The 14,284-nt window shown below is 49.9% G+C and overlaps 2 protein-coding genes across 4 annotated transcripts; one reads left to right on the top strand and one right to left on the bottom strand.

Moving 5' to 3' along the window:
* The first annotated feature begins 342 nt into the window (after positions 1-342).
* On the top strand, positions 343-1,694 carry LOC144710386 (uncharacterized). Of its 3 annotated transcripts, none has more exons than XM_078584131.1 (5): positions 343-615; positions 692-780; positions 1,123-1,208; positions 1,280-1,364; positions 1,437-1,694. In XM_078584131.1, the coding sequence occupies exons 1-5, from the start codon at positions 606-608 to the stop codon at positions 1,455-1,457; spliced, it is 291 nt and encodes a 96-aa protein (XP_078440257.1). In that variant the 5' UTR covers positions 343-605; the 3' UTR covers positions 1,458-1,694. The 3 variants fall into 3 exon arrangements, with proteins under 3 accessions (XP_078440257.1, XP_078440258.1, XP_078440256.1); XM_078584132.1 differs by having other exon boundaries at positions 1,123-1,204; XM_078584130.1 differs by having other exon boundaries at positions 1,123-1,364.
* Positions 1,695-7,285: 5,591 nt separating this feature from the next.
* Positions 7,286-9,220, bottom strand: LOC144710072 (uncharacterized). Its single transcript, XM_078583735.1, has 3 exons — positions 9,161-9,220; positions 7,601-7,735; positions 7,286-7,468 (listed from the first exon to the last, which is right to left on the bottom strand). Exons 1-3 carry the CDS (start codon positions 9,218-9,220, stop codon positions 7,286-7,288), a joined length of 378 nt encoding a protein of 125 aa, XP_078439861.1.
* Positions 9,221-14,284: the final 5,064 nt, after the last annotated feature.

Raw genomic sequence — 14,284 nt, forward strand, 5'->3', positions numbered from 1 at the left:
GAGAAAAAATAATCAATAGAGCACAATTTTTCGATCTAAGAGGTCCGATCCGTCCCGCTTCCGAAGAGGGACTGTTAAGGAATGTCGTATGCGGTCGGAATGCCGTAGATTTCTCCCGTCGTACATTTCTTCGGAACAGACTTCTCCTCCTACTTGGGAGGTCTGGTGGCGGGAATTTTGAAAATCTGCGATTATCGGAAAATACATTTTTTCTTTCTGAATAACTACATTTTTTCTCATTTTTCATCGTTCCTCCCACCGCGGGATATAGTTTCGCAGAATAATAGTTAAAAAATACGTATATTAATGATCGATCGAAGATTGATATGGGGTGGGACGCGATCGATCGAGAAGCTGGCGGGGAAGATTTGGCGGCGGATCTTCCCCGCGGGGAGGATAAGAGGAAGAGCGCGGGCTAGTTCTTTGGATCTTGATAAGACTGGGGATCCTCTGCCGTTTGGAAAGACGATATTGAGAGCGGCTTGTTCTTCCCTTCCGCTCCCCCTGCGCGCTTGTCTGTGATATGCGCCTTATACATCAAGAAGAATTGGCATGACCACAAACTCTTCTCTCTCAGGGAGTACCGTTGTTCCTTCTCCACGACCATGCTAAAGGGTATTACTGAAAAAACCTTTGCTTTGCCTCTATTGTCTGTTCAGCATGTTTGATTTTATGCTTGTTGTTGCTCCAGATAAACATATATGGCTAGTAGGCTGCGCCCAGGGCTGCCTTCATTTCGCTGTTTCTGTATTCTGGATGCTCTGGGCGCTGACAGTGATGGTATGATGATGAATGGGCGTGCCTTTCATTCTAGCTTCTTTTTTGTTTCATCAAAATTTCCTCAATTTTGTGCACGCTCACGGAAGAGATGTGAATATATCTTTGATATATCCCTACTTTCTGGGATCAAGAATGTTGGGGAGCACCGTTTTTCCCTGGATTTCTGGCCCTGGATATTTCATCCCGCTAGAAGATTATCTCTCTCTGTCATTTGTTGCCGCTGGTCTCTATCTGACCATGGCTGCCTACGACTACCAGATCTGATCAGTGACGAAAAGAAAAAAACCCATGAAGAAATTGAAAAGCTCACGAGTATTTGGTGAATCTCTATTGCTTTTACAGGATATTGGGGTCTTGGTTGCATTGTTCTGCGGGTTCCATGCCTGTTGTGGGATGATCCTTCCGTCTCTAGCGCGGCTAAGGAGTGCGTAGGTCCCTTCTCTGTCTGGTTTGGATTTGGAGGCAGATCTGATGTGGGTACGGGTCTGAACTGGCGCAGGTTGGTCCTAAACGAGCTCCGGGCAGGCATGATCAGCTTCTCTCTGGCCCCTGCTAATGCCGCCATACTGTTCATCCTCATTCAAGTGAGTAAAAACTGTCTGGTTGTTCTTTCTCCCTTGTTCATTTAAGGTGATCAATTTGTTTTTGTTCATCAGGGGGGTACTACCGGAATCTGAGCAATGCAGCGATATTAGCCATGGCTGCGTTTGGGCTCTTCACGGCGGCAGGTTGTGTTCATGTCTTGAAGCGGTGGAAGAGGCGCACCCCCGGCAATTGGCATGAACGTTGATCGTTTTTGTTTCTTTTATTTTGATCGGAATAGGGAGCTGTACATGTAGGGAAAGGGAAGAATTTTCAGATAGAGACAGTGATAATGGCTTCTTGAGAGAAGAGTGAATGTGGCTTCGATGTCATCATTGTTGATGATAGGCGGCTCGGTAGTGGAGACGTGACGGCAGGCAGGTTGCACCAGTGCATGTGGCTGTTCTGGGCCTTGTTTTAATGGAGGGCCTGGGGATGGAAGCTTACGCTGCCTAGATCCTCTTGTAGGATGAGGATTCAAAAAGTTTCCGAAAATATGACATTTTTGGGTAAACAATTTTTGCCTTGTTATATATTTTCTTCCAGTCTCAACATTGATCCATAACTCTATCATTCCAAAAAATGTTCAAAAAAGCTTTAACTCCTCTTCCAATGATTCTGCTATGGTTTTAAGAGGCTATCCGACTATGCATCTCAATGAGGTACATGTCTTATTACTCAACTCTTGTTTGCATTGGATAAAAGATAAATATCCCCACGTTTATGAGTGTCCTAGGACCCTTCCACCAACCAGAGATTGTGACCATCGAATACCTTTACTCTGGGAGTCTAAACCCGTTAATAAGAGACCCTATAGGTATTCATTTGCATACAAGAATATTCTGGAAGAACTGATTGAGGAATTACTAGAGACCAACGTCGTTCAGCATTCCAAGAGAAGTTTCTCAAGTCTGGCTCTTTTAGAAAAGAAGAAAGATGGAGGATTTGCGACTTTGCATCGATTATAGGTCTCTCAATCAGATAACTGTTCCTAACAGATTTCTGATACCATTGGTGGGTGAGTTGTTAGAAGAACTTCATGGGATGCTTATTTTTTCCAAAATTTACATGACGTCAAGGTATTATCAAGTTAGAATGCATCCGAAGGACATACACAAGACAGCCTTTAAAACATACCATGGATACTTTGAGTTTAACGTGATGCCTTTCGGATTATCAAATGCACCCGCAACATTTCAAGCTCTTATGAATTCCATTTTCAGTCAACATCTCCGAAAGTTTGTACTGGTGTTTATCGATGACATATTAATATACAGTCAAAGTCTTCAGCAACATGAACAACACCCGGCTACCGTGTTCGATCTACTATCAAAGAACAATCTTTATATAAATTACAAGAAATGCAAGTTTGGATATAACCACATTGATTTCTTGGGGCATGTTCTATCAGCTAAGAGGGTTCGACTGACCCTACAAAGATTGAAGCAATCAATCAGTGGAAAGTATCCCAAACTATAAAGGAGTTGAGAGGGTTCTTGGGGTTAACAGGCTATTATAGATGATTTGTTTCTAAATAGCTGCTATTACCTAACACCTTACCGCTCTTTTGAAGAAGAATTGTTTCATCTGGACTAGTGAACCTGAGAAGTCATTTTACCAGTTAAAGCAAGCCTTGTCAGAAATCCCAATCTTAAAGTTACCTAATTTCTTCTTACTTTTTAGTATTGAAACAGATGCATACGAGTTGGTAGTGGGGGCAGTATTACTGCAAGAGAAGCATCCAATAGCCTATTACAGCAAGGCATTCCATTGCAATACAAGGTTTAAATCAGCATATGAGAGGGAGCTTATGGCAGTAGTGTGGGCTGTACAAAGATGGAAACACTAGCTGATGTTCAGTAGATTTACCATCTACACGGACCAAATAAGCCTAGGTTTTCTTAAAGACCAGAAGAGAGTACCCCTCTAGTATCATCGTTGGGTGTCAAAACTTCTAGGTTATGACTTTACTATCAAATATAAAGCTGGAAGTAAGAATATTGTGGCTGATGCATTGTTGAGGTCACAATCAGATCCACATGGCGAGTGCAACTCTAAATGAGTCACGCATTGGTTAGATAAGATGAAGCTGATACAAAAAGTAAAAGAGGATCCAAAACTCCACGGAATACTAAGGGAACAAGAACGGATGGTGGCGCAGATCCATACTATACCATCCAACAAGGCCGACTACTCCATAAAGGATGCATAATTCTACTACCATAATCGTCCTTAATCCACAAAATTTTACAGGGTTTCCATGACTCAAATATTGGAAGACATCGTGGATTCCAAAGGACGTTTGAGAGGATATCCCAACAAGTAGCACGGCCAGGTATAAGAAAAGATATCAAAACGTATGTAAATCGATGACTTGTATGTCAGCCACAAAAATCATCAACCATATCTCCTACGGGATTGCTTCACCCATTACCCATCCCAAGTCAAATTTGGCAAGACATTGCCATGAATTTTATTGAAGGTCTACCAAAATCAGAGGGGTATGATTCCATTATGGTGATGTCGGACGTCGTTAGGGACGTCGTCTGGTCAACACCAAATATGATGGTTCGGTGCCGATAAGTGATAACGGTATCGAACTACGACGGTGGTGTCGTCCGACCAGAAGCACTAAATAGGAAAATATACTATGATACAATGCAAGATCCGGTGAATTGGGTACGTGCAAGGGCCCACTCCCAGGACCGACGAAGTCGCCCGGTGGTACGATGGCAGACCTCTCGACCTCGTCCAAGAGACAAGGATGACTAAGTCGCTGAATGGAGTAGCTTCGTCAGGCGACCAGGATGGCTGCGAGTAGGACCTGAACCTCCCCCGAGCTGGTGCCGTGGTCACGGCCTACGCCAAGGGTTGACCACGGCCGGGCTAGGTGTGCACTAGGCGTGGCGATCGCCCACATAGGCTGCTAATGTGTTAGGGGCTGGGCTTTGCAACTACAGTCCGCACGGTCGTTGGTCGACCCGGTCGATGCGACCCGGTCAACAACAGACTATCAGAAGACGAGTTGTCACGGTGCACCAGCGAGTCGGCAAAACGTCAAAGGGGTCGCATACGAGCGTGTTATCTTGGCTTGCCGAGAGTGCGCGCGGTCGCCTTGGCTTGTCAGGCCGGTTGAATGCGTGCCCGTGCTGATGTCGATGACGATGGCGGCATCTTCGAAGACGTTCCTTGGGGCTCGGGCTGCGATGCACCATCAACTCTCCCTAAGTCAGAAGAACTCGACTCTAGCATGTTAAGTGGAATGAAGGGTAGCGGTTGGAGTAAATCCGATCGAAGGCAGAGGAGCTCTGCTTCTGTAATCCATGTGTTATCTGCGCTGGTCCGTCCCAACCACAACACCAGGAACCTTATCGACACGTCATCACTTGCTAGTCAATTATCTCCTGCAGTACACAATCGGGTTAGTGGTCGTAGTAGCTCACTCAGAGTGATTGGGTCTAGAGAGGCTGGGTCGAGGGGGCGAGAAGGGGTTTGGTACGGAGCCAAGTCTACCACGTTGAACATGGAGCTTAATCCCTATGTAGGAGGAATCTCGACGACATAGGCATTATCACCCACTCTTCGGAGGATCGAGAATGGACCGAAACTACGAGTGTGTAGCTTGGTAGCTGTCCCTGGAGAATATCTCTCTGGCCTTAGCCTAACCATCACTAGGTCACCCACATCGAAGCTGGCAGGTCGTGGAGGCGCACAATTTCTCAGAAGAAAAATTGCGCAACCTACGTGGCGTCGGACCTCTTCGCGCAAGGCACAAAGTGTGCCATCTTCGAAAATCTACCGATGACGACCATGATGGAATTGTGGCATCGTGCGGTCAGAGGTAACTCTAGCACGAAGTCTATACTAACATCGTCCCAAACCCGGCGCTCTTCTTGACCTGCTTGGCCAAGGCACAGATGCGGCGTTGGGCTACAATGTTGACGACGTCACGTTTTAGCAAGGGCCAATAGAATTGATATTCTATGGCTGCGGTGGTCTTGTCGTGACCAAAGTGGCCGTTAAGACCGCTGATGTAATACAATGAGCGTGCCGAGATCGGACGGCTCGTATTACTCCATAGGAGCAAAGATGAGTGAATTTGTAGTTAATTATATGGAGCAGATGTCAATTAGAAACCCTTGCTGAGCAATAGGAGACGACTACGAATGAGGATGGAAGATCAATGACGTCCACTAAGAAAGATATTGATCTGATTAAACTCCCAATGATCCCTTGAAACCAACTACGACATCTACGAGCAAGGGGCGTTTGACGGCCTAGAGGTGTCCCACGCCTAAGTTGACGATTAAGCCTTAACCGCAAGAATTAGTATCACTCGACAAGTGGCTATCCTATGACAATTTTGGGGAATTCTAAGCAGAGGACTCGATAGGAGACGACAGCACTGCAGCAAGTAATAATACTGGGAAATAATGGAGGGGAGATGGGCAGGTACATTGTGATCGATAGTCCACAGCAGCTTATCCCAACTCAGAGATCGAGGCGTTGACGGGTCTCGAAGATGACATGCTGAAGCAAGAAGGGATGAGACGCCCGTAAGAAGAGTTGAATGCGGAGTGTAATCAGGGCCGCAGGAGAACGCGCAGCGCACACAAAGTCGGTAGTAAGATCGGCGTGGTTCCGGCGCGCAGAGCACGACTGGGCGCAGTCCTATGGCTGGATACATAGCAAGGGAGGCAGTGGGCGCGGCGCGCGTGGTCGGACGCGCAGAGCGTGTGACCAGGTGCGCAGGATCACGGGAGAGCGCCCGTACAGGCGCGCGGCGCACGGGACTGAGGAGGCGCGCATCGCGCGGGGCTAGCCGTGCGCGGAAGCGTGCGAGACAGGTTGCAGCGTGCGTCACCAGGCACGCGGGCAAGGGCGCACCGGCGCACGGTGGACGTTGTTGAGGACGCGGTGGGGTAGGACACCGGCGGTGGTAATGACGGCAGTGGTGGGTGACATTGGCGGGGCACAGGTGGTGGTGATGGTGCAAAATGAGCAGCAACCTCCAAGAATGGGGATTTCTTGAAGAATCACCACCCAAGAACCTAAAGAAAGGTGACTGTTTCTTAATCAGTTGGAGAATTCTTGCTGATAAGATGGTTGGATCTTGGTGGAGGACGACGACGGCGTGTCCTTGGAGTAGTCTTCATGGGGAATGGAAGGCGACGACACCACCAACAACGACACTTTTTGAATCTTCAAGGCAACCTTGGAGTGGTCTCGACGAGGAAGCCTTAAGGCTCCAAGAAGGGACGATTCTGGAATCTTTAACCCTCGGCCTCAGAGTAGTCTCGACGAGGACGGTTGAACACAAATCCAAGGAGTGGTCTTGACGTGAAGATGTGGGATCTAATCCACAGAGTAGTCTCGACGTGGACTGAGGGCAGCCACGACCTCTCTACTTTCTATCACTACCTCTCTAAACTCTAGGATAGAACTAACACACAATTTCTCAATTTCAACAATGCCTGGCTTCACTTGGGCATGCTATCCCCTTATATAGTGAGGATAGGTGCCAAGTGATGTCGTGTAGAGGGCGAACCATCGCGAGACGTGGTTCGGCCTCTACTCAACGGTTACAAGCGAGCGAAAGAAACATAACATGGACGAGGCCCAAAACACCAGCCCAGTCCGTAAGATCCAAAACGAAATTACAACAAGACAAAATAAAATACGAAAATAGAAAATGGTTACGCGGAGTACTTAAACCCCGAATGGCGAGCATCAGTGCGAGCAGCTAGGCGTGGTTGGACTCGACTCGTCCCGTCGTCAGCTGGATGGTCCCCCATCAACCGCCGGTGTAACATTCCCATGTGAGGAAGTCACAGAGAGATGTGCGAGGCATGCATAACATATTTTCGTAAAACAGGTAATCATCGGTGGTGACGTAATACTGTCACTCAGAGGACGGTCCTCGTTAAACTTCTACGAAGATTGGCCTGAAGTCGGGGCAGCTGGCATACCCTTCCCGTATTGTCTCGAATCCAAGGATCTTCACCTTCATGATATTGAGCACGTGGGCTCTTCGGATAAGTGTGTCAGCGATGGAGTTATCCTTGCCCTTCTTGTGCTTGATGACGAATGAGTAGTCCGGAAGATACTAGATCCATCTCGCATGTCGATCGCTCAACTTTTGCTGAGAGTGCAGATACTTGAGCGCTTCGTGGTCCGAGAAGAGCATGAACTCCTTAGAAAGGAGGTAGTGTCACCAGTGCTTCAGCGCCTAGAGGACTGCGTAGAACTCCTTATCGTATGTGGAGTGGCGGAGCCTTGCATCGTTCAGCTTCTCGCTGAAAAATTTGATGCCCGAAGCGTCACATGTAATCTCGAACACCTTCCTCAAGTCGAGTAGGTGGAGGACGGGCGCCTGAATCATCATGAGCTTTACGTGTTGGAAAGCTCATTCTGTGGCCTACGTCCAAGTAAACAGCTCCACCTCCAGGCGATTGGTGATGGGAGCTGTGACAGAACTGAAGTTCTACACAAATCGCTGATAGAAGGTAGCGAGTCCAATGAAGCTTTGTATATCATGGATGCTAGCCGGCGATGGCCACGACGTGATGGCCTGCACCTTTTCTGGATCTACAGCAACGCCCTGGGCAGATACGATAAATTCGAGGAAGGTACACTTCTTAGGGTGTGAGTCCAGTTGTTCGCGCCGAAGGATGGTGCAAACCTGATGGAGGTGGTCAAGATGCTCCTTTTGCGTGCAACTGTATATGAGGATGTCATCAAAGTAGATGACGACAAACCTCCCGATAAACGTGCGAAGTACCTCATTCATTAGTCGCTCGAAGGTACTCAACGCATTGGAGAGGCCGAATGGCATGACTCTCCACTTATATAACCCGTCCTTTATCTTAAAGGCGGTCTTCCATTCATCCCCAAGATGAATCTGAACCTGATGGTAGCCACTCTGAAGGTCTATCTTCAATAAGATAGTGGATTCGCCCATCTTATCAAAAAAGGTCCCGTACGCGGGGAATGGGAAAACAGTACTTGACCGTTATCTTATTGATGCCATGGATATCGCAGTACATGCGCCACGTGCCATCCTTTTTTGGAGCAAGGAGAGCGGGAACCATACAAGGGCTGAAGCTCTCCTAGATGAGCCCCTTCGCGATAAGTTCTCTGACCTGGCGTAGTAGCTCCTCATATTTTTGTGGCTCCATTCGATAATGGGGTAGATTCGGTAAGATGGCGCTAGGCACGAGATTGATCGCGTGCTGAATGTTACGCATCGGCGGTAGTATGCAGGGTAACTCTTTTGGGAAGACGTCGCTGAATTCTGATACGAGGGCCTCGACCTCGGGTGGTTGGGATACTAAGAGTGGGTTGGCGGGGACGTCGAGAGTGACAACGAGGCATAGCGGTGTGTCGCCTCTCTCGCAGCCCAGAGCTCGGGCAAACAAGGGGCCTCAAAGACCACTAACCCTACGCGGTTGGTCGTGGCCGGCTTGTTTGCCGGCTTCATGGAATAAGGGTACCATGTAACCCGTCGTCCCTAGAAGATGAAGGAACACCTGTTCGTCCTTCTGGCTAGAGTGGCGTCGTGGTCATATAGCCAGGGACGGCCTAGGATGATGCTCCCCACTTTCATAGGGAGTACGTCACATAAGGCGCTTTCATCATAGGCGCTGACCTTCAACGGAACGCGACATTGGCATTTTACATGCAGTGATGAACCATCTATCCATGATACGTTGTAGGGAGTCGGATGGGGAATGGCGGTAACCATCATATAGGAGATGGCATTAATGCAACTCCAACTGTCTACGATCAACTTACCCACCTTGTCATTGATCTTGACGTAGGTGTAGAGGAACGAGGTGCAGAGTGACACGTCTACCATCGGCTCCGGTCTCTACTCTACTGGTGCAGACCGAACGGGGTGGGGCGGTCCGGGATGGTGGCCGCACCCTACTAGTTCTGAGCTGTTCGACGACTATGTTGGCCAGTGGTCAGCCGCTAGTTCCTGGAGCCATGGGTGGGGTCACACGAGATTGGGTGATCTGTATATACCCGACCTGTCTGTCGAGTTCCTCGTATTCTTGCGTGAACTCTTCATCCACATGGTAGTGGTCTTCATGTGGCGGCTCCATGTCATCCAACTGGCCAGGGTCGATGTCTCCTACATCGATCAATAGTACCGATGAGGGGCATTGGTTGGCCCGGTGCCTCTTCCCTAGCACTTGAAGCACGTTACGTGTGCTTGACTTACGTTGGTGCTATGGGCCGGAGTGTCGCTCGTGACGGCCTGAGCCTGTTGGGTAGATCCCACGAAGGTAGCTGATAAGCTCAAATTTTGGGTGTTTTTACTGGTTATTTATCAGTTAAATCGTGTGAGGATTGAGCTTATGCAACAATACTTATAACCTCACAGCCTTAGGGCAAGTAAGGGTCGATCCACCGGGAGCAGAGAAAACAGCAGAAAATTCTTTTAAGTTTACTGTAGAATATCAGTTCAAGATTTTTAATTTCAGCTTTAATGTTCAGTTAAACTAACCTCAGTTAAGTTCTACAAATTATTCTTTGTAAAACATAACTAAACAGAGCCGTCAGTAGAGAATTTCCTACTAACGGTGTGCTCTTGCCCTTTGAGGCAAAGGAGCAAACACCTTGCGCGCAGGTGCGGTCTGTGCGCAGGTGAATGCTCACGCACGGGGTTGCTGCCCATGCGCAAGTGCTACCTGCGCGCGGGATGGCTTTCCTATGCGCAGGCTGCTGCATGTGCACAGCATGGCTGCCTGTGCGCAGGCAGCTAACTGCGCGTGGGGTTTCTTGCCTGCGCGTGGGATGGCTGGCCTGTGCGCAGGAAGCTACTTGCGCGCGAGCACGGCCTGGGCAGCTCGCAGCTAGCTGCGCGCAGCCTCTACTGCGTGCGGCGGTGCTACGCGCGGCCTCAACTGCGTGCGGCAGTGCTGCGCGCGGCCTTGGCTGCGTGCGGCGGTGCTGCGCGCGGCCTTGGCTGCGTGCGGCGGTGCTGCGCGCGGCCTTGGCTGCGTGCGGCGTTGCTACGCACGGCCTTGGCTGCAGGAAGCTCGGCCTGCTGGCAACCTAAGCGGTGGCCTTGGTTGCTAGCTGCCTAGGCCCTCCTGCAGGAGTCGATTTCACAGAATTTGCTGAAGAACAGTTTAGGTTTACAGAAAAACGAGAGGGAAAATCAATCTGAACAAACAAAGAACTCAAAGATCAAACTAGAAGATGAACAATCTCGTTTGGAACAACAGGGAGGCACCACTCAGCACCTTCCCCTCCAACCTCGATTGTCTTTGCAGGGAGAGGACGCACCAACTGAAACTGAAACTCTCACACCACGTTGTGTCACGCTCTTCCGGCAAGATGACGATCGTCGTGCACCTGTTACTCCTCAGCTTGCTTCTCTCCTAGCTCCAGTGCTCATCAGCCTTGGAGGGTCTGCAGAAATCCTTCCTCTCCAAGCCCTAGCTTCCTTGAGAGAAATTCTGGACAACCTACAATGAGCCCTTAAGAGGCTATTTATAGGTTTCTCTTAAAACATGCTTAGTGGAAAAATTAGGGCTTCTTTCTTCTTGATTTTTCGCCAGCTCTTCTTGATCAAGTTCCTCTTTCATTGGCTGCCTTAATCTGTATCTGAACTCACTAATCAAAAATGTAAGATCTAATCCACTTGATTCAAAGAATCAAGTGGGGTTAGTGAATTTGTAAAATAATGCATATGAATGACAACCAATATGGATTAGGTGGATATGATTGATGCTTTTATGCTCAAAAAACTCTAAACATTTGATGACGTATTGAGAGTCATCAGTAGCACGGGTGGTTCCTTGCCCCCTAGTGGTCTGGATAGCCAGTACTATTGTGGGCGGTGTGACCCGAGCGGGTGCGGGTCGAGCTGGTGGGGTCTAAGGCGCAGTGTGGGCGCTGGGTGCGGCGGTCTCTTTGCACAGATACTCCATGTGTTCTACCAGATGGTATGCCTCGTTGATCTCTATCGGGTTGCATTTAAGAACTTGTTGCGCAGGGTCGGCCTTAGTCCATGGGCAAACAGTCCAATGATGACTCGTGGGTCCTCCACAGATCGACAACGCATCGGACACTCCTCGAATGCCTCTATGTACTCGGTCACAGTGAGTCGACCTTGCCTAAGGTCGAGCCATGTGAGGAATAGAGACATCTGGTACTTTCGAGGAACGTACTTGCTCCTCAGCTTCTACGCCACATCGGCCCATGATGTGATAGGCCATCCTCGTCGCTCGGCGGCAACACGCTCGTTCTCCCAAAAGATCTTGGCTTGCCTGCCAAGTCTCGTTTCCGCACATTAGACGCACAAGTCATTGTCCATGTAGTACCACCGGAAGTAGAAGTTCATACTTGACTCCAAGTCAATGAAATCCTTGGGTTTTCTCGACCCCTCAAAGATGGTGACGTCGGCATGCACGCTTCTCTAGATCCAAGCGCGGTGCTCCTCCCATTGGTGTTCTTCATCGTCCGGGTGATGTTCGGGCATCGGGTGATCCTCATGATGTGGGTCGGCGCATTGGCGAGGCAGGGTCAGCTCGTGGTTGGGGTCATCCTAGTGACGAGGATGACCCTTGCACAGCGCGTGGAAGTCAGGCATCGCACGTGGCAGGTACCGAGGAGCCTTGTAGGGATCCTCATACCGGCAGTGATGGGACCAGACGTACTCGTCACGGTGGGCTGGTTAGTCGGTGTCATACCTATGATCGCAGTGCCAGACAGGGTCATCACGGCGGGCCGGTAAGTAGGCATCGTACTCATGATCGCGTCGTCAGACAATCTCACATGGGCGGGCCGGTCAAACGGCCTTGTATCCACGGGCATATTCATCCCGTGGGTGTCTCCTATCCCAAGCATGGACATCCTATGGGCCGCGTGTGGGGTCTCGGGTGGGGCGCCATTCTCGTTGCATCTCGGCTGGCCTTTAGTCGTGGTCCACGTACTCATTGTCGTTGTAGGGGCTCCTCGGATGATCTATGTGTTGCGCGACTCAAAGTGGGTCGTAGGCTCGCTCTCGAGCCACGGGTGCCAGTACGGCATTGGGTATTAGAGGTCGTGGGCATGCGAGCATCTGCTCCACGCGCTCAACCATGGCGGCATGGTGCGGAGATATGCCCCTGGCTCGTCGGACGGATCCTCCCGCGGTCGGTGTTGTCAGCGCGATCCTCCTCGTCCGTGTCATGCTCCTCACCCATGAGCGGTGATAGTCCAGGTTATGGTCTCGTCAATGCGAGATTTCCCATGCGGTTAGCGACAAGGTCGAAAATTGATGTCCTGTATGTCAACAATAGAAATCATCAACCTTCTCTCCTGCGTGATTGCGTCAGCGATTACCTAACCCAAGTCAAATTTCGGAAGACATTGCCATGGATTTTATTGTAGGTTAACCAAAATCAGAGGGGTATGATTCCATCATGGTGATGTCGGACATCGTTAGGGACGTCGTCTAGTCGACACCAAATATGATGGTTCAGTGCTGATAAGTGATAATGGTATCAGACTACGACGGTGACGTCGTCTGAGTGGAAGCACTAAACAGGAAAATATACTATGATGCAATGCAAGATCCGACGAATTTGGTACGTGCAAGTGCCGACTAGCTAGATGCACTGACTCTTGGGGTTGACGAAGTCACCCGCTGGTGGGATGGCAGACCTCTCGAGCCTTGACCAAGAGATGAGGATGAGTAAGTCACCGAACGGAGTAACTCCGCCAGGTCGTGTCCACACGTAAAGGGCGGACTCGACTCATACCAAAGAAAGATGCTCAAGCGGGACGTAGTTCACACTCAACCTGTTTTTCTCACCTAGTTCTAACCCAAGTGCGATGAAGGCAATTCGAAAAGGTAGTGTAGAAAATAAGAGATGGGCGAGTAGAGGAAGACGTACCTCGTTGGAGTCTTCGAGCTGATATCTTTCTACTTCACATGTCCATACCAACCACGAGTGGTGTCGGGGTGAGAGGCGACAGAGAAGGGACCAGCTAAGTGAGACAGCCGGGGGGGGGGGGCGAGAGCAGATAAGGACTCGATAGGAGGGGGAGGCGGTAGATGGGCAGTGGAAGGTTGCCCAGGCCGTACTCCAGGTGAGAGCATTCGGACGGGGCAGACACGCCAAAAGCAAGGCCCTGGTTGGGAAATGACGGCAGGTCAGGCGAGCAGTTGCCCACGGGTTGTGCTCGCGTGACCGGAATGGCCAGGAGCAGGACCTGAACCTCTCTCGAGCTAGCGCGGTGGTCTCGCCCTGCGCCAAGGGTTGACCACGGCCGGGCTAGGTGTGCACCGGGCATGACAATCGTTGATAGAGGCTGTTGATTTGTTAGGGGTCGGGCTTGGCAATCGCAGTCCGCACAATCGTCAGTCAACCTGATTGACGCGACCCAGTCAACAACAGACTGTCGGAAGACGAAGGGTCACGGTGCACCAGCGAGCTGGCACAGCGTCGAAGGGGTCGCGTACGAGCGCGCCGCCCTCGGGCCTCAGGACAGCTAGGGATCCATGCGGCGGGGGAGCTCGAGACACACCAGAAACTGGCGGGTCACTGTCGGCGACGCCTAGCTTCCTGGGGGTGACGAGCGGTCGCACTAGTGACGACGTGTTGGGAGGTCATTCGATGCTCTTCCTTCTCATCCTTAGCAATGTATTTTCTCTTTCTCTATTCCTCTCCTCCGCACCTTCTCCTTCTTGTGCAAGGATGAGACCTGCTCTCTTCAACACAAATTTATTAACAAAAACAAGTCCGTCTAAACTAGGGCACCCATCCTATCCTTTTATAGCGAAGGACATGAATGGGCCCCAAGTTGTCAAAACAAAAGAAAATAAAAGAAGGTTAAGGCCCATTGGGCGGAAAGGTCCTTATAGAAGGGACTTCCCCCCCACACTACGACAAGACAGAAAAAGAGAGAAAAGAAATAAAGT

This window comes from Wolffia australiana, chromosome 12 (genome assembly GCF_029677425.1).
Source record: "Wolffia australiana isolate 7733 chromosome 12, ASM2967742v1".
NCBI classification, from domain to species: Eukaryota; Viridiplantae; Streptophyta; class Magnoliopsida; order Alismatales; family Araceae; genus Wolffia; species Wolffia australiana.